The 23,596-nt window shown below is 37.2% G+C and overlaps 1 protein-coding gene across 1 annotated transcript; it reads right to left on the bottom strand.

Moving 5' to 3' along the window:
* Window positions 1-3,957: 3,957 nt before the first annotated feature.
* LOC107554229 (uncharacterized) lies at window positions 3,958-21,961 on the bottom strand. The gene is made up of 9 exons (XM_016236683.1): window positions 21,805-21,961; window positions 14,569-14,635; window positions 13,953-14,113; window positions 12,786-12,922; window positions 10,636-10,783; window positions 9,037-9,126; window positions 7,555-7,657; window positions 7,352-7,431; window positions 3,958-5,210 (listed from the first exon to the last, which is right to left on the bottom strand). Exons 1-8 carry the CDS (start codon window positions 21,959-21,961, stop codon window positions 7,353-7,355), a joined length of 942 nt encoding a protein of 313 aa, XP_016092169.1. The 3' UTR covers window positions 3,958-5,210; window position 7,352.
* Between the last annotated feature and the right edge of the window lie 1,635 nt (window positions 21,962-23,596).

Consider the following 23,596-nt stretch of genomic DNA (forward strand, 5'->3'; position numbering starts at 1 on the left):
TCATTAAAAAAAATAATAATAATCATGGTCAAGTTAAGGTAAGAAGGGGGAAAGATGCGTGCATTTACTGGCAAACGGTACTTTTTAGAGATGAGTTCAGCGTGCACAGGATGATTCTGCATCATACAATCTATTATTAAAGCGATCGTTTATCCAAAGAGGAACATTCTGTCGTTTACTCACCCTCATGTTATTCCATATCTGATTTCCTCATGTGAAACACAAGATATTTTGAAAGAAAGTGTTTTTTTTTTTTTTTTTTAAATATTACAACATGTAAGTTAAGGACATGAGAACAGAATGGGTGAACTATCCCTTTAAGGAATGAGGTAATGGTAATAAGCTATGAATTCATATTGGTTATTCCACTCAACCTTTAGGTTATGATGAATACTTAGGTTTGAAATGTAATTCACAGACTATTCAGGAAAGTTTAAAGCAGCACTATGTCACTTTTGGCACTCTAGAGGTTAATAAACAGAACTGCACACATCCCGCGGAGGAACATTTCAACCGGAGCTACTTCTCTAAGTTTATGTCTCTGGCGATTCACGCAGGTATGTGTTCCTCCGCAGCGGCGACGACCCGACCAGCCTACAATAGTCCAAATATAAGCACTTATTATATGTGTACCGTAGTGATTCGGAATTAGAAAAAAACGCGGTTTGGAAGATGAACTCATGATGTACTCGCTCATTTTGCACATTTTGAAAAATGCAAACAGGAAAAGTTACATAGTGCTGCTTTAACTTTATTATTATGTAAAAAAAAAAAAATCTAAATATCCTGCTGTGTCCACAAATCCCCCATCAACAAATAGAACCAAAGTTTCAGATTACTATTATCCGACGACTAATAATACAATTCAATAATGTTCAGATTTTAAAGTTAAGATTAATATGGTCACAGCCATTTAATAAACATGTTAAAGGGGTGGTTGATTGCGATTTCACTTTTTTTTAACGTTAGTTAGTGTGTGATGTTGCTGTTTGAGCATAAACAATATCTGCAAAGTTACGAAGCTGAAAGTTCAATGCAAACGGAGATATCATCTTTTAAAATTCTGGCAGTTTAAAGCCTACAAAAATGGCTGGTAGGGACTACAACGAGTTACTTCCCGGGTTCATGACATCACAAACCCAGATAAACCCCGCCCCCGGGAACACGCAGCAAAGGGGGCGAGGCCATGCAGCGCTGCTTTAGAGAAGAGGAAGAGAAGACTAGAGGTGCACGTAAAAATCTGTTCATATGTGAATCGCGATTCTGTCTTCTAACGATTCTAATGGATTCACAAGTTTCAAAATCAATGTTCTAAAGCAGCGGTTCTTAATCCTGTTCCTCGCGTCCCCTGCTCTGCACACACTCTGCACCTCTCTCTCTCTCTCTCATTAAGATCATCAGCTCAGTGAATACACTTATTTTCGCATACTATAGTTATGAGAAGCGTTATACATGGTCAATATAACGTGTAAATCCCCACAGACACTCAAATATTGGAGGTATATGATTTCACCGGAGCCTTGGCCGAGTAACTTAGCTGTATACATTCAACAAGCAACTAAAGCCCTGGCCTGATTTTCATGATTAAATATTTGTAAATCTGTTCGAGTGATTGGAAGAGATGCTGAATTTTCCACTAAACAAACTGACGATATCAGTGAAGAGATGTCACCAATCTGACAATCAACAGTCGATTTCTTCAGATAAAATAACTTTTATTTCACAAAAATGTAGATAGAAGAATAATAAAACAGCTTATGTTGTACAGAAAGAAATGTACATTTACTGTGGACGCCTTTGTGTTCACCTTTCCCTGTTTGACAGGCAACAGTAGTTACAAATACATCTGGATTTGACATCATGCATGCAACATTATAAAAAATGCACCGAGGAAACGGGAAATATACACATTTTTAGCATAAAGTCTCTCCATCCTGCCAGTAACAGATGATTGCTGATCGATTGGCTTGTTTGCTTTGGTTGGGTTTTCTGGAATCATGCATCAGTTTCCTTCAGCGCCAGATTGAATTTCTCTTGATGGTCAGTGTGGAGTGACTATAACTCACGCCAGGCCAATAACAACCCTTGATGAGTCGGTTTACAGATGGGATCATAAGATAGAGGTCTAAAAATAAACACAATCAGCTGTGAGAAGATATTTTCAGCATGTTACAGTGTTCAGATGCTTTGCTGAAGTGGTTCTCAACTGGTCACGACCCAAACATGCTGAATGCGAAAAATCCGATGCAACAAACCATACGAGTGTGCATATTGCAATCGCAAGACACTAGCAAATTAGATGCCAAATGCATTGCACGAAAAAAAAAATCTTTTTATATTTTTATGGCTTCCAACATATAGAAACGTTAATATTTTGTGCGTGTAAAACAATTTAGGCCTTATGCTGTTAAAAATTAGTCTACCTTTGTATCAACTTGTTTTCTTTCAATTAGGTTTGGTATTTCTTTTTGGAACTGACTGATCGTAAGTCTCGTTGATCTGAGCTTATGCACCTGGATCATTTTGGCAACGCTCACTCAAAAACGGATTCACTCATAAGCTGATGCATACGCTCAGATCAATGAAGTCTATCAATCAGTTCCAAAAAGAAATACAAAACCTGTGCTAATTTAGAGAAAACAAGTTGACAAAAGTATTGAATCCAATATACATGAGATTTATAAGCAATTTTTTTTGACTAAATTTCCATCCCATCATCCACTTTTTTGGGGGATTTATTTGCTGACATTGCAAGTCAGCAAGTTTTAGCCCAATGCAACAACATTAAAGTAGCATTTTTGGGAAAAAGAAAATCCTTTCCAGGTCAAAATGACGGGAACACGTTGGACGTCCCATGTAAGATCTGGGTCCTGAAACAAAACCAGCTGAGAACCAGCGATTTACTGGATGCTGCTGATCATCAAGCCAATCAAATCCGAAATGCAGCCTAAATTAACATACCAACCAAATCTATATATTCTCCACATGCAGGACAACTTTAATCAAAGCAGGGAAAGAAGACCGATTATACTGATTAAACCAAGAGTATAGTCTCAAATATGACTGACTGACAAAACACTTATTTTTTCTTACATTGGGAAACTATGCATAAATGATTCACTGTTCAATCATAAAGTGAAGGATCATCAGAGCACCAATCCCATAGGCCACGTACAGCATGGATACTACAAAAACACGAATCATCTTGCTGGTGGAACAGAAAGAGGCAAAACGTTAAGGCACACGAACGGCAGAGGTTATGAGCAAATGGTGCCAAAATCTGGCCAAAAAAAAAAGACATCTGCCAAAGATCTTCAATGAATTATCAGGATTATCAAGAAGAAATGATCACAGTGACATATTTGTAAAAAAAATCGTCCATTATTTTTAGTTGCACTTTTGGTCTTTATATAACATTGCTGTTATCAAAAAGAAACCCAAATGCATATTTAATTTGGTGCCAAAGCCAGAATTGGAATTTGCATTTTTTTTATTTGATTGAAAAAAAAAAAAAAAAGATACATATGGAAGCTTTTTTACCATGGGGGGGGGGGAATCACAATTCTGACTTTTTTTTCCTCACAATTCTGAGTTTGAGTTTATATCTCACCATTTTGACCTTTCTTCTCGCAATTTTGACTTGAGATACTTTATTAAGTCAGAATTGCAAGATATAAACTACAAATTGCAAACTCACACTTCCAAGGAAAAAAGAAAGAAAAAAACTAAATTGCGAGATATCGTCAATTCTGAGAGGTGGGAATTATGAGATTTAAAACTCGCAATGTTTTATTTTTTTGCACAAAATTGTGAAAATGTAAACTCAGAATTGTGAGAAAAAAGAATTGTGTGATATCAACTTAGAATTGTGAGGGGGAAAAAAGTCAGAATTGCAGGGAAAAAAAAGAATTGTGAGATGTGGACTTAGAATAAAAAAAAAACAGAACTGCGAGATAAAAAAAAAAAAGTCACAATTACCGTTTTCATAGTTTTTTATCCCACAGATAAAAACGAAACAAAACAAGCTTCCGTAGATACATATTCCAGACTTGACAATAACCGCTTTACGTCTTTCTTTGGACAACCGTGCTTAGTTTTGTTTATTTGTACCTATAGGAAAGATATGCATACTAAAATCTTATAATTCAATAAAATCATATATTTTAAAAGAACTACACAAATGCATGCATTGAGCTTTATGTCACTGGAGAGCAATGTACAACAGACCAGTATGCTGTATACAAACTATCATACAATATAACTGCATACATGTATAACAATATCATTTTATAGATGAGCTTCAATAGAATTTAATATCGTGAATATCTATTAGCTTCAACATAGAAACAATCAGCTTTAATCACCTTACACATGTGTATATGTGACACTGTAAGACTGGTTTACATTCATGTCTCCATTCAATGCAGAGAAAATGCCCCAAAAAAAAAAGTCAAGAGAAATGAAATGCATTTATTGCATTGAAGTCCTGTTTTGTTGAACGCCAGCTCACTTGAAGTTACGTGTTTGCTGGCGTTTACGGTCAAGACATGAAATCCGAGGCTGATGTCATGATGAAATGCATTTTATGGGAGTTTATTACTGAGAACTTGATGCTTTAGATGGTTAGAAACTAACCAGATGAAGCCAATCAACTGCAGATGTGTCCACCTGTCATGAGCGCCGAGAAGAAATCATGCAGGAAGAAAGACAAAGCAGTCTTTGTCTCTCCACAGAAAGACCACCGCGTCCATCGCTGGAGAGCCAAGACAGCCAACTTTCTGTCTTCCAAAGATAGCAGCTGTCTAAAGCTTACAGAGTGTCTTTTTCGCCAGCCACTTTCTCCATAATGCCCCGTATGCTGTGCACATCCGGCCAAACGAGGCTTTTCACAGCACTGCATGTGTCACAAGTGGAGTCCAGTGGAGTGCGGGGGATATCGGGAAGAAAGAGCAATCCAAAAATATGTTTTTCATTGTCCAAGAATTTGCTGTGAGCAGAGAAAAGTAAAGGAGGAAGGAAATCCTTGTGTTTTTCCATTGCATTGTGCTACATTAGAGACTGTACATGTTCACAGTGCACGCGACTCAGAGCCCATCCTCTGAGAGGCCGAGAGGAGAGGTGGATTGTGGGTAATGGAGTCTGTCAGTGGTGCTGATTCCCTATACTGATGCCCTATGAGGGCCGAACTGAAGAGGGCCATCTTCTCAAATCTAAGTTAGAGTTAAACAACAAAATTAAACACTTTAAGAGCAACAATTCTGTAACAAAACAATGTGATGCAAAATACACTACTGTTCAAAATTTGGGGGTCAAATTATATTTATTTAAGAAATTCATATTTCTATTTAGTAAGGATGCATTAAATTGATCAAAAGACATTTAAATGTTATAAAAGATTTCTGTCAAATAAATGCTGTTCTTTTGATTTAGCATGGTTTTCACAAAAATATTTAGCAGCACAACAGTTTTCCACATTGATAATAATTATCATATTATGATTTCTGAAGGATCACGTGACACTAAAGACTGGAGTAATGATGCTGGAAATTCAGCTTTGATCACAGAAATACATTATATTTTACAATATACTCACATATAACTCAGTTATTTTAAAATGTAATAATATTTCACAATATTACCGTTTTTACTGTATTTTTGATCAAATAAATACAGCTTTAATGAGCATAAGAAACGTCTTTCGAAAACATCACAAAATATTACTGACCCCAAACGGTAGTGTATTTTGGTGTATATTTTGTATTTTCGCTTTGAACGAGATATTTTATATTGTCCTACAACTTCTGTTTAAATAATAATAATATTAAATTAATTGAAAAAATAGAACAGAAATTAAAACAGTTCATGCAAAAATATACATTTTATAATCATTTATCCACCCTCATGTCTTTTGAAACATGAATACTGTTTTCTTTTTAATAAAAAAAACACTAAACTAAATAAATAACAGCATACATATTTGGAATGACACGAGTGTGAGTAAATAATGACAATGTTCATTTCCATTCAACTATTAATTATTACATCGTGTGGGAGCATTAGGAAGATCACGGGCTAATATAGAGCAGGCGTCTCATATAAATCATCGTGTTTACATCTTCACATTTTCCCACTTGAGCCACAAAGATGTAAAGATGAATCAAAAGTCACATAGTTCAAAGCGAACAGATGCTGTTTATGTCTATGTCTTCAGGTTTTTGCTAGACTCATTTACAACATTCAAAGCTCATATAAAGTAGACTAGAAGCTAGCTATTACTGTAAATGGATCATGTGCTGTAAAGCAGAGTATCTGTCCTAATCAATAACGGCGAATGAACACTGCAGCTAAATATGATCGTCACTCCTCTTTCGAGAGCATCTGTACTCACACACGACCTCATTCATACATCAGCAAAACCGATTTATGTCAATCATAGATAAAAGCATTCCTATGTAACATTTCCATGTCGATCACCCCCTTAGTTAACATTACTAACTCAAACGAACATAATGGTCCATTTCTACATGCGTGCACTATGATAATGTGAACTCTTTAGCTGCTATCAGCATTAACATGACATAAAATTAATATTTTAATCACTTAATGGTAAGTTATTTGTGTTATTATAAAAAGAGGTGTCTATTTTGAACAACTTGGCTGAGGTAGGATGCTAGTGAAATACAGAAACAGAGGGATTTGTCTTGACTCGTTTGTAAATTACTGTCTCCGCAGACGTGTCTTGCAGCAGTACTGCGGTCTATCTGCAAACCACATTAAACTACGGTACAGAAAGAGCGTGCTATTTAAAAGCAGTGACACGACAACAACATAAACAACACATTCGCCTGTTGACGATAGTTTACAAACAATAAAACATCTCAAGTCGCTAATATTACTCGGAATTATCGGATTACGCTGTTTCTTGTTCATAGCCGCAAGATGCCAAAACATTTCTTATGTCTAGCATCAGGAGTTCAGGAGTGACTATTATATTCCATACACACCCGAAACAATCATTTAGGGGATTCACTCCCACATTAATATGCTGTTCTCTCTCTCAAAATCTGCAGTGTGTATGTGACCTTTTGATGGTTTCCATTCAGGATGGACTTCCTTGAATCTAAGGAAAAGTCTAGAAGTCAGGTTGGTTTTGTTGACTGCATTTTTGACTGAGTTTGTTTTCTGTGCAGTAAAAATGGAGGACAGCCAACCAATGGTATATTCAAAGTATCAACATAGTAACCATAAATGGATCGGTTAGCATGCTTTCTATTTAAAAGACTGTTTAAACTGAGATGGGCCAATCGCCAAAACAGCAGACGGAGGGAATGTCAGAATGCCGCCAGCTTACTTTAGATCGGTATGGACTTCATCTTCACCATGGAAGCCAGTTCTTGTTTCTTCACATTGTCCTGTCTTCTCTGTCTGACCCTATAAAGGGAACAATTAAGAGATCAAATAACAGATTGTCTCATGTCTCTGTCTAATTGTTGCAACCTGTTTGTATGGATTTAGTTATGAAATATAGATGTGTAAATAAAGCAGAATTACTACCATAGAAGTGTGATGATAGTTAATAACATAGCCACCATGACCGCTGCAAACAGACCCAACAAAATCAACAGTCCGAGGCTTCCAGTCTGGTGTAACGATGAATCTGAAGCAAAAACAAAACACAAACTTAAACAAAATGAAACACAAAATAAAGCACGCACGCATGCACACACACACACACACACACACAAAACAACACAAACAAATAAATCAAAATAACAAAATAAAAGAAATAGACAGAAAACACAACACAAAAAACAACAGTACAACACAAAACAGAACAAAACAAAACACAAATAATTAAAACAAATAAAACTAAATAACAAAACTAAATAAATAAACAAAAAAAAACACAACATAACACAAAAAAAGAGTACAGCAGCACAAAACACAACAACACAAACAAATAAATCAAAATAGTAAAACAAAAGAAATAAACAAAAAAACACAACAACACAAATAAACAAAACACAAATAATTAAAACAAATAAAACAAAATGACAAAACAAAAGAAAAAGAAAAACACAACATAACACAAACAAAGAGTACAACAGCACAAAACACAACACAAACAAATAAATCAAAATAAATAAACAAAAAACACAACAACACAAATAAACAAAACACAACAAATCAAAATAAATAAACAAAAAAAAACACAACAACACAAATAAACAAAACACAACAAATCAAAATAAATAAACAAAAAAAAACACAACAACACAAATAAACAAAACACAAAACACAACAAAACACAACAACACAAACAAATAAATCAAAATAACAAAACAAAAGAAATAAACAAAAAAACACAACAACAAATAAACAAAAAACAAAACAAAACACAAATAATTAAAACAAATAAAACAAAATATCAAAACAAAATAAATAAACAAAAACAAACAAACAAACAAAAATAGTACAACAGCACAAAACACAAACAAATAAAAGCTCAAACTCTTCTGATAATTTTATGGTCACTACATAATTTACCAATTATTTCAATTATATATTATAAGGATATATTATATTCAATTGAGTCAATTATACAAACTTCATTCCAGTCTTGAGCTGATAAATATGACTCTTGCGATCATACAGCGTGTTCTAGATGAGTGGTTATAAATAAATGGCCTGGAAACAGTTAGCTAATGAAGAGCAGACTGAGTCATGCTGGTCTGCCACATGACTGCATTAGGGAAGACTGGCACGCTTTGATTGGTCAGAGCCAGATGATGGGGGAAACTCCGCCCACCACAAATAAGCCCAAACCATCTGGATAACGCTTAGGGGGTGAAAAAACTCTGGCTACGATCTCGAAAGCATCTGATATCGTGTGTTTAATCTGTGAATGCGTATAACGATCCCTGCCAAAACATATGAGTGAAAAGATAAACTGTCAAACAGAGAAACAACGTTGCAGTTTTAACAAAATCCTCAGAATTCCTTCAACGTACGGTGTATCAAATCTAAAGCAATTACCTGGAGACTTGTCTGTCGTCCTCACTGGAAATGAGTTGAAAAATGGAAAGCTAAAATCCACCGGTTCCTCTGTTGGCTCTTTCCAAGGCTCTAAAATTGCAAAACAAATATAATTATATATATTTATACTGCTTCTGAATTATTCATGACCGGCTCTGCTCAAAAGTCATGTCAGGTTTCCCCTTGACAATCCAAAGCTCATAATTGCATTTACTTTCATGCAGTGGACAGCACTGAACGATAACCAGTGAGGACAAAACATTATTCTGCTGCTACATTTATTATTTTTTATTGTACAGCAAGACTGACGTAAATAGACAGCTCCATTGTAGTGTATTGTGTGCTACTCAAACACAAAGCATGTTAAAAAATAAATAAATAAATCTTCTGACCATGAGTTGCCAACATCCAGATGATTATCTTCCTTTATTAGATTTATCAGATATCTGCCTTAGAACAATATCCTGAAGGACCATGCTAGCTGTGCACAATTTGATTACATTAGCTATCTGAAGGATCTGATGGATGATGGGTCATATATAGTACATTAAAGCACTTCTCAAAAAAGATTGATACATTTTTATCAATTTATTTGTGATTAGTTGTGTGGATTACGAGTTAATTAAACGCATTGGGCAGAAAGCCTGTTTTGAACATAATCAGTTAGCATATGGATGGTTGATTTCTCTAGACTGGTTTATTTTAAACTGCCTCGTGGTGTGACAAATTAGTTTAGAAATATTAGAATATTGGAATATTTAACACTTTAACATTTAATCTTTACAGTAAGGTTCTATTTGTTAGCATTAGTTAACATGAACTAAAAATACATCTAAAGCATTTATTCATTTTAATTAATGTCAACATTTGCTAATTTACTAATTATTAATTATTAAAATCAAAAGTTGTATATGTTAATATTATTTATTAGACGTAGGCAAACATTAAAAATTAATAGTTGTGTTTTATATTAACATTAACAAAGATTAATAAATACTGCAACAAATGTATGGCTCATTGTTAATAATGTTAGTTAATGCATTAACTAATGTTAACTAATGGAACCTTACTGAAATAATATTCCATCTAGTATCTCAACAGTCACACTTTAGTTTAGAGACAATTCTCACTATTAACAAACTATTAACTTGACTTTTGCCACAGTAAACTCCTAATTTGCTAATTAAAGGATCTAAAATATGGTAATGCAGAATGAGGCATTAATATGGTCTTTATAAGTGCTAATAAACAGCCAACATGCTAGTAATATGCATGCTAATAAACAACTAGTTAATAGTAAGAATTGGTCCCTAAACTAAAGTGTTACCATCTCAACTAATAAGAGCTCAATGCAAAAATGCATGCATAATAATTATAACACAAACTGAAAAATGTTGTCTAAGATTTCTACACATATAAACATAACTTAAAAAATATATATTTTCTATTTCTGGTCATGTCATGCCTGCCACTGGTGCATAACACTGACTGCATAATTAAATGACACTGGTTACGTTCGTCAGTTAGAGTTAATATGTGTGAGGTAAGTGTGTGTGTGTGTGTGTGTGTGTGTGTGTGTGTGAGTGTGTGTTCACTCACCGATCCACGGCTGGGCTTCTACCACATGACTCCATTCACTCCACTGGCTGTGGTTGATCAGGGCGTCCTGAGCTCTGATCTGGATCTGATGCAGGCTACCCACTAGAGCGTCCATGATCTTTAGGCTTGTGTTCTCCTCTGTCTCCAGCTGAGGAAAGATCAACAGATGCATCCACTTAACAGAGGATATATATCAGGGCTGGACTGGGATGCAATTTCAGGCCAGGAAATCTCACACTCATCCAGGCCACACAAAAAAAAAAGGGCCAAAATGTTACCTTTTTGGTTACAACAGCTTGTCACCTAGCAGTGCACCATACATATTAGTACCTTAAGAGTAGTAATTCGTACCCTTAAGGTACTAATTTGTAGGCCTACCTATTAGGGGTAAAAAAGGAACAAATATGTTCTTTTAAGAGTCCTGTTCCAGTGACAAGCTGATGTACCCCAAAAGGTGCAATTGGCCCCTTTGGCCCCTTATTTCTCCCGGTGCTCCCGATGGTCAAATCATGCTAGATAACCAGACCATAAGGTCTTGGTTATGTCATCTTAAGTGATGCTATCATTCATGATTTAATCATCTAAATTTTATTTATTAATTTATTACAAAAGAATTAGAATTATTATATTACAATTTTTCTATTATTCTATACAACTATTATATATTTTTTTCACCTGAGGTGTTCTGCCAAAAATAAAATTAGTAACAAAAATGTTAATATATAATGTTTTTTTTTATAAACATTTCCTATTATTATCAATGCTGAAAACGGTTGTGTTGCTTCATATTTTTGTGGAAACTGATACATTTTTCAGTATTCTTTGATAAATAGAAAGATGAAAGAACGGTGTTTATTTGAAACAGAAATCTTTTGTAACATTATAAATGTCTTAACTGTCACTTTTAATCAATGTTATGTTTCCTTGCTGAATAAAAGCATTAATTTCTTTAAATCACAAACAAACACACACACACACACTTTTCTCTTTTGGAACACAACGTGACAGCAGTTTTGCCTGTTTTGGTTTTCATTCATTTTATTAAAGCAAAAACAAAAATGAGCATGTTTATAACTGGCTAGCTTCATCACTTGTCAGACAAAGCATAAACAACCCTTACAGTGGCGCAAACACACACACACACACACACACACAGAGCTCTGGAGACAGCAAACATCTGGTTGTCTGATGAAAGGCCAAGCAGCCTGGTGAAAGCAGATAAGATCAGCCTATGCAGAGATGACTATGGGGCTCTGAGATAAGACAACACTGTGTGTGTGTGTGTGTGTGTGTGTGTGTGTGTGCTGAGAGGGCTGGACTACAGGACTGTTTATTGAAGACTCATATGAAATGAGGGTTGTATTATTTCAATATTTTTTGTGAATATATTAAATATATTTTTTTAGGATTCTTTGATGAATAAAAAAATTAACATGCTCAACAAGTGCATCATATTCAAACATTACAAATGTCTTTACTAAGACTTTTGATCAATTTAATATGTGTTTGCAGAATAAAAGTATTAATTTCTCACTGTATAAAATCTTATTGACCCCCCCCCCCCACACACACACACTTTTGAACAGTAGTGTATATATCAAAAGTTAAATAAAATACTAACACTTTATGTTAAGGTTACATTTACATTATTTAACTATATTAGTTAAAACACACACAATACTTAAACAGCATTTACTAATCTTAGTTAATGTTAAGTTAAAATTTGACTAATGCATTATTAACATTAAAGGTAACACTTTAGTAGACGGACCAATTCTTACTGTTAACTAGTTGTTTATTAGCATGCATATTACTAGCATATTGACTGGTTATTAGTACTTATAAAGCACATATTAATGGCTTATTCTGCATGACCGTATTTTAGATCCACTAATTCAACCCATACCTAAACTTAGCAACTACCTTACTAACTATTAATAAGCAGCAAATTAGGAGTTTATTGAGGCAAAACTCTTAGTTAATAGTGAATATGTGTTCCCTATTCTAAAGTGTTACCACAAAGGTTCATAAATGCGGTCAAATATATTGTTCACTGTTAGTCCATGTTAGTTAATGCAATAACTAATGTTAACAAATGAGACCTTATAGTAAATAGATAGATAGATTCATTTTCAATATGATTATTATACCCAAAACGAGATGAGACCGCACCTGTAGGAGGTTCTGTATAATGTGGGCAGGTGTGTTGTCTTAGTTTGTACCCAGGAGCAGTAGATTTTCATATGATTCGGCACACGACAAGACACTCTGACGAAATGAGGCGGATCTAAAAGAAGAAGAAGACAAAAAATATCTCATGAGCTAACTTTAGACACAATACACTTTATCTGTGAACATCCAAACAGACAGACTGCACAAGACGGCTGTTTAACTCGAGCGCTGCCTTCAAGAAGATGAGGGTCCGTAATACGGTAGACTAAACTTATACACACGCTAGAACCAGCAATCTCAACCCTTCCTAGCAGGAAACTGTGGAGCTGTGATTCAAGGACTTCCTGTTAGAGGAAGTGCCCCGAGTTAAACAGCAAGGGCGTACAACTGCACACTTTCTTCATCTCCCAGGGCACAGAGTGCTTCCTTTTTACTAGAACATTTCCACCGTTTCCGGCATTTCCAGCACCACTTCGGAGGCACTGAGCAATTATGAGACGTATATACAGTTCGAGATACCAACATTTCAGTTGTCAATACCAATGTCAATGAGTGTCCTTCTTTAAAGCATGGCAAAAGTTTATAAAACATGATGATTTAAAACATACGTTAAAGTAAAAATTTGTATTTGATATTAGACACTCTTTCCCAAATAAGCACCATTTTAGAGGTCTCAGGCACACATATGCTCTTCTAGGATGTGATCCGAGATGAAGTTCGCAATGAGTCAAGAGCACGATTCAAAGATTATCAGGTCCGTTATGTTTATGTTGCTACAACACTTTCATTTGTTCAAGCCAACAATGTTCTTAAGATGACGTTTTCAATCAGAAGCAATGGAACTTAGTCGTGGTAGATGCCATATTAAATTTAAGAGTAATGAAAACGAGGCTGCGAGGGATAAACATATAGTCTGTTCAATTAATCAATAATAATACTTTTTTTGGCTAAGTGATTGACACCAAGGCACAAGGTACAATAGTACATCTATTCATTGTGGCCTAGTTTTCATTAACATTAAATCAAATATGTCATCTACTTTAAGGCAATTCTTTAAACCGTTATCCTCAAATAGTTTATCAAATGAACCACATTGTGAGTCAAAACACGAAACAACGACTCTTGTATCGTTGAAGCTGACTTACGACCCAGGCGTAGTTTGATGGACTGCAGTAAAGTTCCTCGTTCACCATAGCAGCTGTAGTTGCCTTCCATCGAGTGTGTGGTGTTCAGTAGCGTAAGCGAGCCCTTGTGTGTTTGCCACGGCGGTACTGAGCTCCCATTCAACCGCCATTCCACTGGAGACCTGCGAACCCATCCACAACTCAGAGTCAACAACAACCTTCACTTTCTGCTTTCCTTGCAAACCTGCTCTAATCAAAGATAGGCCTACAAAATAACCGCTATCAAAGCCAACTGGACCTGCGTATCCTGTTACTCATTCGTGTGTTGTGCAAATCTTATTTTTGGCACTGGGATTATCTTGGACAGTGTCTTTATTGGCAAGAAATATGCATTTATTTGAAACACAAGGCTTGCCAAAATCTGACGCTGGGGAGTGAAGCCCCCCCCCCCCCCCCCCCCCCCCCCCCCCCCCCCCCACCCACAGTAAATAGCCTTGATGTGTCCAAACCCTATATGGACTGGCTCTGTGCCCCTACAGAGGGTGGTTAAGCCCACTATTATCACTCCTTACAGGAAAGCTTAGCTCTGGAGTCTAATGGAGCTCTAGCAAGGTTTAATATAGACTGGGGAACATACCCGCCGTGAGCGCCTCTGCATGTGAGTGTGACCCTGGAGCCCAGTCCACCGAACTGGACGTCTGAAACTGAAAGCAGGAGACATGTGAGCTGCTCTATTCCAGAAGTGACAAGAGACATCTCATCAAGGGATTATGTTATCAACCAGCCAGTGGTACATAAATAAAATATGTAAAATAAATAAAATACAAATATATAAGTATTAGGGCAATCAAAGTTAACATGTTAAACACATGCAATGCATTTATTTATTTAGCCATTTACACATTTATACACGTATCGATTCATAATTTATGTCTCAACTGAAATATCATCCAAGTGAAATATCACATTAACAGTGTATAAACATCATCTTCATCCTCCTGTATAAACACCTTTACACACGTAAGATTGAGACCAAAAAGTGGTGGGGAAAGTGTGTTTATTTGATTTGTTGCTGATTTGCATGCCATGTGTGTTTCGGTGTAGTTTAAGTCCGAATTATGTTCAGATATGTATAATTACATGGTAATTATACAGTTTAAATGCTTATTACACAGCTCTGTGGCATACTTGATTCTGATTGGTCAGTTGCGACATTCCGAGGTCTGTTCTCCCTCGAAAACAAGCAGTAAAAACGAATAACACAAGCTCATCCGGGTAACTGAAGCCGGCGCTATACTGCCAGGAACAGTTTTTTTCTTGGTGGAAGCTTTGCGTTTGGTTAGCCAATAAAATATTAAAACTCGATTCAGAATTGTGTACAATTATTTAATTATGTCATCCTGGTATCGCGGACTTACTCTCTCGTTTCATACAAACGCAGCTGCTGCAATTTTGCTACGGTTGTTTTGTACGCTGTAATGGATTATAAGATAACTAACAAACTGGTAAGATTTTAAAACATTTTCGTCTTAAATCTTTTATCGCCATATTTATTTATGTGGTGAAATGTTGTGTAACTGCACCGTATCCCTTAAATGTCTGTCTAGTTTGAACTTGCCGCTTACTCGCTACTGCTGTGTTCACGGAAACTTTGTGTTCAAATATTTCAACTCAAATCAATATTTTGTGTCTAATTATTTACTTATGAGGCAAGCAGCCGTGTAATAAGTGGGATAATGTACATCTAGCCGGTTGTTATCGCTGAATAACCCCCATTCAGGGTGATCCAGTCGGGGGTTATTCTGCGATAACAACCGACTGGATGAACATTATCCCTTACATATACCGCAAAGACTGACATACATGCAGACTAATAAAGATATATATTTTTTTCATTTAAAAAGAAACTAAATGTGCTACAAAATACTACAAAAAAAACATATCCATTAAATAATTAACTAACATCTCTAAATACAATATATTGTAATTTCTTAAATATAAAATGTAATCAATTTATATGATGAATTGCATACATATTTTTGTGGAAAGTTACTTCAATCAAAAAACGTAAAGATTGCAAACTTTTGAATGGTTGTGTATATTTATGTGTATTTGTATTTTGGTTTTCATCAAAATTTTTATTGATTTTCATAGTTTTATTATGAATGATTTATAAATAATAATAGCTCATAAGTGTGATTGTTTTTCTACTTTTCCAAACATTCTTTATTTTATTTCATTTTTATTTTTTTGTAGTATTTATTATGATTATTATTGTATTATTATTGTACAGTCAGGCCTGTTCTTGGCCAGAATGAGTTGAAAAGTAGGCCAGACTTTGTGCTGATATTTAATAGTCAGGCTGAGACTATCATGCAATTATTTTGCAATGGGAGCTTGACTGTATTTCAACGACTTTAAATTATATACAGCTTGACAAGCTCCAGTTGTTAAGAGTTAAGGGTTGCTTCCTCAAAAACTGCACCGCTTCATCCGTGCATCATTATAAGGCTTGCAGTGATTCTATAGCAAGAATCAAGGTGTTTACGTTACTGTGCTTTTCTGCCTAGTCAGATTTCAGTATTTATATCAGCCATTTACTGCCAAGAGTTAAACAAAGAGCAAACACACACATGCACACTGCGAGTGGAGTCGATCCAGTGCCCAGGGTCCAATTGCGCGCAAGAAACGCTCATGCTCAATGTCGGCTTTCAGGAAATACTGGCAAAAGCATTTTATTTGAAATCCCACCACATTTCTCAAATTTCTCCCTCTCTGGCCAGCGAAATCGCAGCCATAACACACACAGACCAGAGCTGCATGCATTAATTGAGCAATCCATATGCGGGGCAATGGAGAACTGGGGACTTTAAACAGAGATGTTTATTGTTCCACAAAACAAAGCCATGGCTATGTTCCTGGTCTGGATTCAAATCTAATTGTCACATGATAGAACTTGATGCTATCTGCTCTAGTTGTTCTGTATAATATCATCCTGCTTTGTCAACAAAGAAACGCTACAAAGACTTGTGACGAGGTCCATATGCTGGAACGCAAATCCAAATACTAACAGCAACAACATTTGAATGCTAACGTGGTTTTATGCTATCGGTTTACTGTAGTTTCGGTCAAATAAATGCAGTCTTGGCGAGCAGAAGAGACTTTTCCCAAAACATTTTCAAAAATCTGATGAAACGGGCATTATACCAAAGACTTTAGGGACTTTGGTTAAACTTTTGAAACCACACATTATTGTTATTTCTGTGTTACAAACCTTTTAACAACAGAATAACTGGGATAAAAGTTTATAGTTTGATGTCTACGGTAGCAAAATAGAGTAAAATGAACTTTTTGAAAGCCTTTTTACACTTGTATGTGTTGTATAGTTTATCTCTGTACGCCTGTAGCTGGTAGCAAGTATTTGTCACTGAATCATTAATTCAAGAGATTTATTCACAAACGCTGATTCATCCAACAAGGAAACAAGTCTTTATGAATGAGACATTGACTCATTCATTAAAATGATTCTTTAATTATTTTGTTCAAATTAATATGTTTTTGGTGGAACCTCTATAAATTACATGTTATTTTGCTTAGCCTGTTTTGTTTTCTTCAGATCCGGGGGAGCATCGTGATCTCAATTTTAATTTGGGGCCATTTCTTCCAAGGAGGCAAGGGAGGCGGTGCCTTCTCAAAAAACTGGATGAGAAAATAATAAATAGTACAAAACTAAAACTATGCAAATCTTACAAAATATGAGATTAAAAAGCAGCTCCCCTGAGAGTGAATGGGGGAATGTTACATGAGAGGAGGCAATGCCTCCATCGCGCTACGATTGGGTCATGCGATAAATCCTGCATCTTGTTTGTTTTTGGATTTTGCTTTTGCACAAACTTTTGCATTTTGGCTGTTCGTTTACACAACAAAGGTGTTTTGGCGGCCTGAAAATGGGTTTTGAAAATGGGTTTTAAAGTGCAAGTGTTTTGAAAACAATACCATTATGGTCTCTGTGTAAATGTGAATTTGTGAAAATGGTGATGTTGCCACCTACTGGCCTGGAGTGAATAATACAGTGTTTTAGTTATTTTTGTGGATCCATGTGAACAGGGGTCGTTTTGACAACATTGTTGTCTGTAAGCAAAACTTTTCAAAAACACAAAGGAAAAACGTTTTAGTACAATCGTTGTTGTGTCAACGTACCTTTAGGTATCACCGCTTTGTCACTTCAAAATAAAACTTGAAATAACATGATCTGTGGGGGTTTTAGTGATCAATCAGCTTGAAATTAAAGGTACATCTCCATTTCTTTGACCAGTGTTTACCGAGCTTTGATGACTGATGACCTAAAAATAATTTGATTATTAAAACAAACAGCTGAACATCAGCTTACAAATAAGATATATTGTTTAAACTGCTACTGCTTTGAGTTCTTATTTTGGAATAAATGTGACCCGTGCTGGCAAAATGAGTGGGAATTAGCACAGGCTAATTTTGAGCTACAGGTAAAAAAAAGTGAAAAAAAGTGTTGATTTTGAGGTTTTCACAAAAATGAGTTCATTAAGCCCTCATCTATCAATCCCAATGCTCACAATAATAATTTTAGATGTTTAATTACCTGTATTTGTACGTTTTCTGAGAGGAGTACCTTTTCTCCGCTCGTTTCTCGCGCTGACTGTCATCCGAAGCGCAGATATAAAGGCGTTTCCGACTGTGTGCGATCTCGATAAATATACACATACTCAGAGTTACAATATTTAAGTATTCACGCCAATATAATCTGTTATGTCTTAAGTAAACATTTGGGGAACTGTTGGGGGAAAACATCTGATGTGTAACATTATATTAGATCCGTGCATTACAGTAGGTCTTAATATAGGCCGACTCATTAATGTTAATCTAACGATAAAAGAAAAGAGTGAATCACTCGCTGCTCTTGATTTAACTGCTTTTTGTAGTTGTAATAATTAATTTATTTGTAATAAACACAGTAAAGGGATTTTTACATTTGGCTATTTGTTTTTGTTGAATTCTATTGTTTAGATGTAAAATGAAAAAGGTAATGCACTTTTGTTTTTTTTCTTATATTTGTTCTATATAAAAATTGCTAAATTGTGATTATTAATATAGTAATTATTATTAAGAAAAGAAGTGGAGGAAAAGTTGGAGTGGAGCAACGTTGTGGAGCAACGTTGCAGGGGATTTTGCTTTGGAACCTTCAGAAAACTTTAACTCGATTTTTCTCAAAATTGACTTTGCTGATTCTTATCGACTTCATGGGTGTGTTTTGGGTGTAATAAACCAATCAGAGTCTCATCTCCCATTCCGTTTAAAAGCCAGTTGTGCTCACGCCATGGCGGATTCGCTATTTACATGGCGGAATTTGCAAGCGCAAAGACAGAACGCATCTCCAGAGAGGAAATAAACCATTTACGGGGCACAATAATAATCTTTCACATTGTAATCCTTTCATTTTTAATATTTGGCATGTTTGTGTGCTGCTGCGCATCCCTGTGTGTGTAATAAGCAGAGTGTACAGGCATTGTTCACCTGCCTATAGGCGCATATTATTAATGTGCTCTTTAATTAACAAAAAAATATAAATTGCACCATTGACTTCAGACCAGGTCTCAGTTGGTCATAAGTGCAGTCTATTTCAGTTGCCTCAAAATAGCAATGTGCCAACAATGCGCCTGAACACACCTCGTTTTCAGACCAGCACGCCCATGGGCGCACAAATGGGTGCAAATTAATTTGCTATTTAAACAACGTGGCGCAGGACATGAAAATGATAACTGCGTCGGGCTGAAACTAGCAAAAAACACTTGTGTCGCGCCGCATTGCGCCGGGTGTATGATAGGGCCCTGTATGCGACTTGAAAATTTGATGAGATCCTTTTTTTTCCCTGGTATGGATTAAAATGAACCTTGCGCATTCTAAACCTTTTGGCTATCTGGTGTAGTCGCCATTAAAAAAAAACCTAACCCTAACAAAATGTGATTATTTTAAAGGGGGTGATTGTTTTGTATGCCCACTGTACGCGTGGCTGGAATTTGGCTAGCAGGCATCATTTTATGAGAAACGGATGCTTCTAAAACCTGATGAAAAGCAAAGTAAATGCAGGAAACATCTTCACAATCCAAGACCCTAAGTCACTAAACCTCACAACAAGACTAGGGAGAGTTCATTAATGGTGGAAAAGTATTGCCAAATGTAAGTGATAAAATGAAAGTGAAAGTTATGAACATTAAATAACTGAAATAATAAACAAATCTTTTTCCTATTTTCTTTTTAATACGCAAACCTCAAATTTCAACAGTATATGGCATTAGAAAACAATAACAATGATAAATTAATGCAATTTAATTAATGACTTTTTTAAATTGGGTAACACTTTATAATTAGGTTCCATTAATTAACATCATATATTACATTAGTCAACATGAACTAACGATGAAAAACTATTCTAAGCCATTTATTAACATTGGGTAATGTTAATTTCAACATTTTCTAATGCATTATAATCAAAAGTTGTATCTATTAATATTACTTAATGGATCTAATGTGAACAAATAATGAAAAGTTGTATTTTTATTAACTACAAAAACAAAGATTAACAAATGCTGTAACAACTGTAGTGCTCATTGTTGCTCATTAATGCATTAACTAATGTTACTTAATTGGACCTTATTGTAAAGTGTTACCGATATGTGCTCTATAATGCTGGAAGTTTTTCAAGCTGAAATTTAAAGCAGAAATGTTTGATGTAAGAATTAAAATACAGTTACAGTACACATTGTTGCTCAATGTTCACTTCAATGCTTATTTTTACTTCAGAGCATCACCTTCCCATATTTAGCTTCAGACAGAACATAAATTTGTCAATGAAATCACATTGTCTCAATGACTCACACATAATGATGCATCAACCGCTGTCAGTCTGGACAAGTGATGTGCTAAAACCACAATGTGTGGTGATTTACACAATCAAAACAAAGGGCAGCTTTTTATATAGAAAATAATGTCATTTTTAAACTGCACAACTGTCACACTCTTGTGAAGGGAGGCACACAAAGACGAAGGTAATCCAAATAACATTTAATAGTAATCCAAGATGATGAACATTCATACAAAACACAGGGTAACACAAGCAGCATACACAACTAATAACCGACAGCTAACTGAACTGAAAGGGGAACTTTAGTAGGGTGAGATAACGAGGGACAGACAGGTGAGGATGACAATTAATCAAACACAGGTGAACTGAATTAACTAATCAAAAGGACGACAGAAACTAAATGAAAACACAAAAGAAGTCCATGACTGTGACAGTACCCCCCGCCAGCTAGGTGTGACTTTGCGCTGTAACAAAAACAAAAAAGGAGGGACGGAGGGGACTAAGGAGGAGGACAAAGGAGCGGAGTTGGGATGGTAACAGGGGATGGCGAAGGGCAGGCAAGTGGATGACCAAGGTGGCGACGATGGAGGGAGGAACCATGCCGGATCAGATGGAGGAAGGAGCCAGGACAGATCAGACGGAGGGAGGGAGCCGATGGAGGGAGGAGCCATGGTGGAGGAATGGCTGATGACTCCAGGGGACCGACCAACAGTGGCAGAGTAGGTGGGAGAGGAGCCCGGGGCGGAGACGGAGAGCCAACGAGCCAGGACGACGGGAGGATCCGGAGGGCCAGGCGGAGCAGATGGCTCAGGCGACTGAGGCGTAGGTGGGGATCTGGAAGGCCGCGGTGGAGCCAGAGTAACAGAGGACCAAGGTGGAGCTGGAGGGAGGGAGGAGCCCAATAGAGCTGGTGGGACAGATCGACGAGGCGCAGCCGGAGGAGTGGAGTCCTGAGGTGATGGCTGGTCAACGACTGACAAAGGCGGAGCCGGAGGGATGAGGGAGCCTGGCGGAGCTGGTGGACCACTGCGGAGAGAAGGTAGCTAGGAGCCATGGTGAAGCCGCTAGGTCGACAGGCCAAGGCGGAGTCCGGGCCTTGGAGGCTAGAGGCGAAGACAAGGGATCCTCCAGCCATGACGCTGATGGAGACTGGCAGACCCGCGGCAAACCCATATCACCGATGGTGGGCTGAGGGTGAGCTGAGGGGCTGACAGGGGACAGCGGAGGCAGTGGTGAGGACTGATGAAGAGGTGAAGCTGAAGGGAGGGTGGGTGGGAATTCATGACAGTTAGGGGTTTTTGGGATGGTATATGCAGCCCACACACACCAAAGTACGACTTCCAGCACCGGGAGTGCTATGGATAGGGGAACGACCTCCAAGGTCGAGACAGGACAGACAGATAGTTCAGGGCAGATAGACAGTTCGAAAACGGCCTCCTTGGCCGTAACAGGACAGACAGAGATTTCAGATGATGACGGAAGACTGGGTAGTTCAGAATAAAAGTCAATTAAATACCCTGAGTCCTGCCTCAGTTCACCCTCAGCGGTGGTACAGTGGGTGGGGCTTTCCTCCGTGCCCTCACTCTCCACTGTTACATCCACCGTCACGTGTGTTGTTGACGGCTCTCCACCTGGTCAGAAGATGGGTGAGGCTCTGGCTCCGGGGCGATCCTCAGCTCTGTCGCCTTCTCTGGCGATGGCTCGTCAGTCGTGGCGGGCTTTGGCTCTCCGTCTGTGGTGGGCTCTAGCAAACGCTCTGCACAGCGGGGTGATGGTTGGCTGGGCTCTGAGTCCGGAGTGGGGCTGGTGAGTTCCACATCAATGTGGCCAACGGTGAACGGGGATCCGTTGCTCACCAACACCCACTCCACAAATGCAGCAAAGCTCTCTTGAGGACCTCCCCGGCACAACTGCGCTCTGCACGTGGTGTTGAGGCTCGCAATGTAGAACAAGCAGAGCGCGTCGTCTGGGTAGCTGGTTCTGTGGGAAATGTCAATGAATAGTCCGCTATGGTCCTCGAGGGAAAGTTCCTCCTGCTCCAGCAGGAGGAGGAAGTTGGGGTGATCCATAACAAAAAAATAAAAGACTTTCAAAAACAAAACAAAAAACTTAACTTTTTGTTTGGCCGGTTATTCTGTCACGCTCTTGTGAAGGGAGGCACAGAAAGACCAAGGTAATCCAAATAACATTTAAAAGTAATCCAAGATGATGAAGATTCATACAAAACACAGGGTAACACAAGCAGCATACACAACTAATAACCGGCAGCTAACTGAGCTGAAAGGGGAACTTTAGTAGTGTGAGATAACGAGGGAGAGACAGGTGAGGAAGATAACTAATCAAACATAGGTGAACTGAATGAACTAATCAAAGGACGACAGAAACTAAATGAAAACACAAAAGAAATCCATGACTGTGACAACAACAATGACGGTTCAATAATTAACACACATTTAACCCTTAGGTAGTAAAGCCCTAGGTTTGTCATTTATCATTATCAGTAACAGGCACGCTGCATGAAAGACTCCTTGAGCATCTAGATGTGCGTTTCTCCGCGTATAGAGGCACTGCTCAGAGAAACACTCAGGAGTTTGTCAGCATTCCTGGCAGTTGTAACCCATAACTGAGTAGCCTGATTGTAGTAGATTATGTGTAGTATAATCAAGAGACGCATATTTCAGTCAAAACGACACATATAATTATCAATCCTCCACAGTAAATCAGTTTTCAGAGAGGAAAAGTAAGTCTACAACCTACAGAGCAGTGAAAA

Source organism: Sinocyclocheilus grahami, unplaced genomic scaffold (genome assembly GCF_001515645.1).
Source record: "Sinocyclocheilus grahami isolate Dianchi unplaced genomic scaffold, SAMN03320097.WGS_v1.1 scaffold495.1, whole genome shotgun sequence".
Taxonomy (NCBI): domain Eukaryota; kingdom Metazoa; phylum Chordata; class Actinopteri; order Cypriniformes; family Cyprinidae; genus Sinocyclocheilus; species Sinocyclocheilus grahami.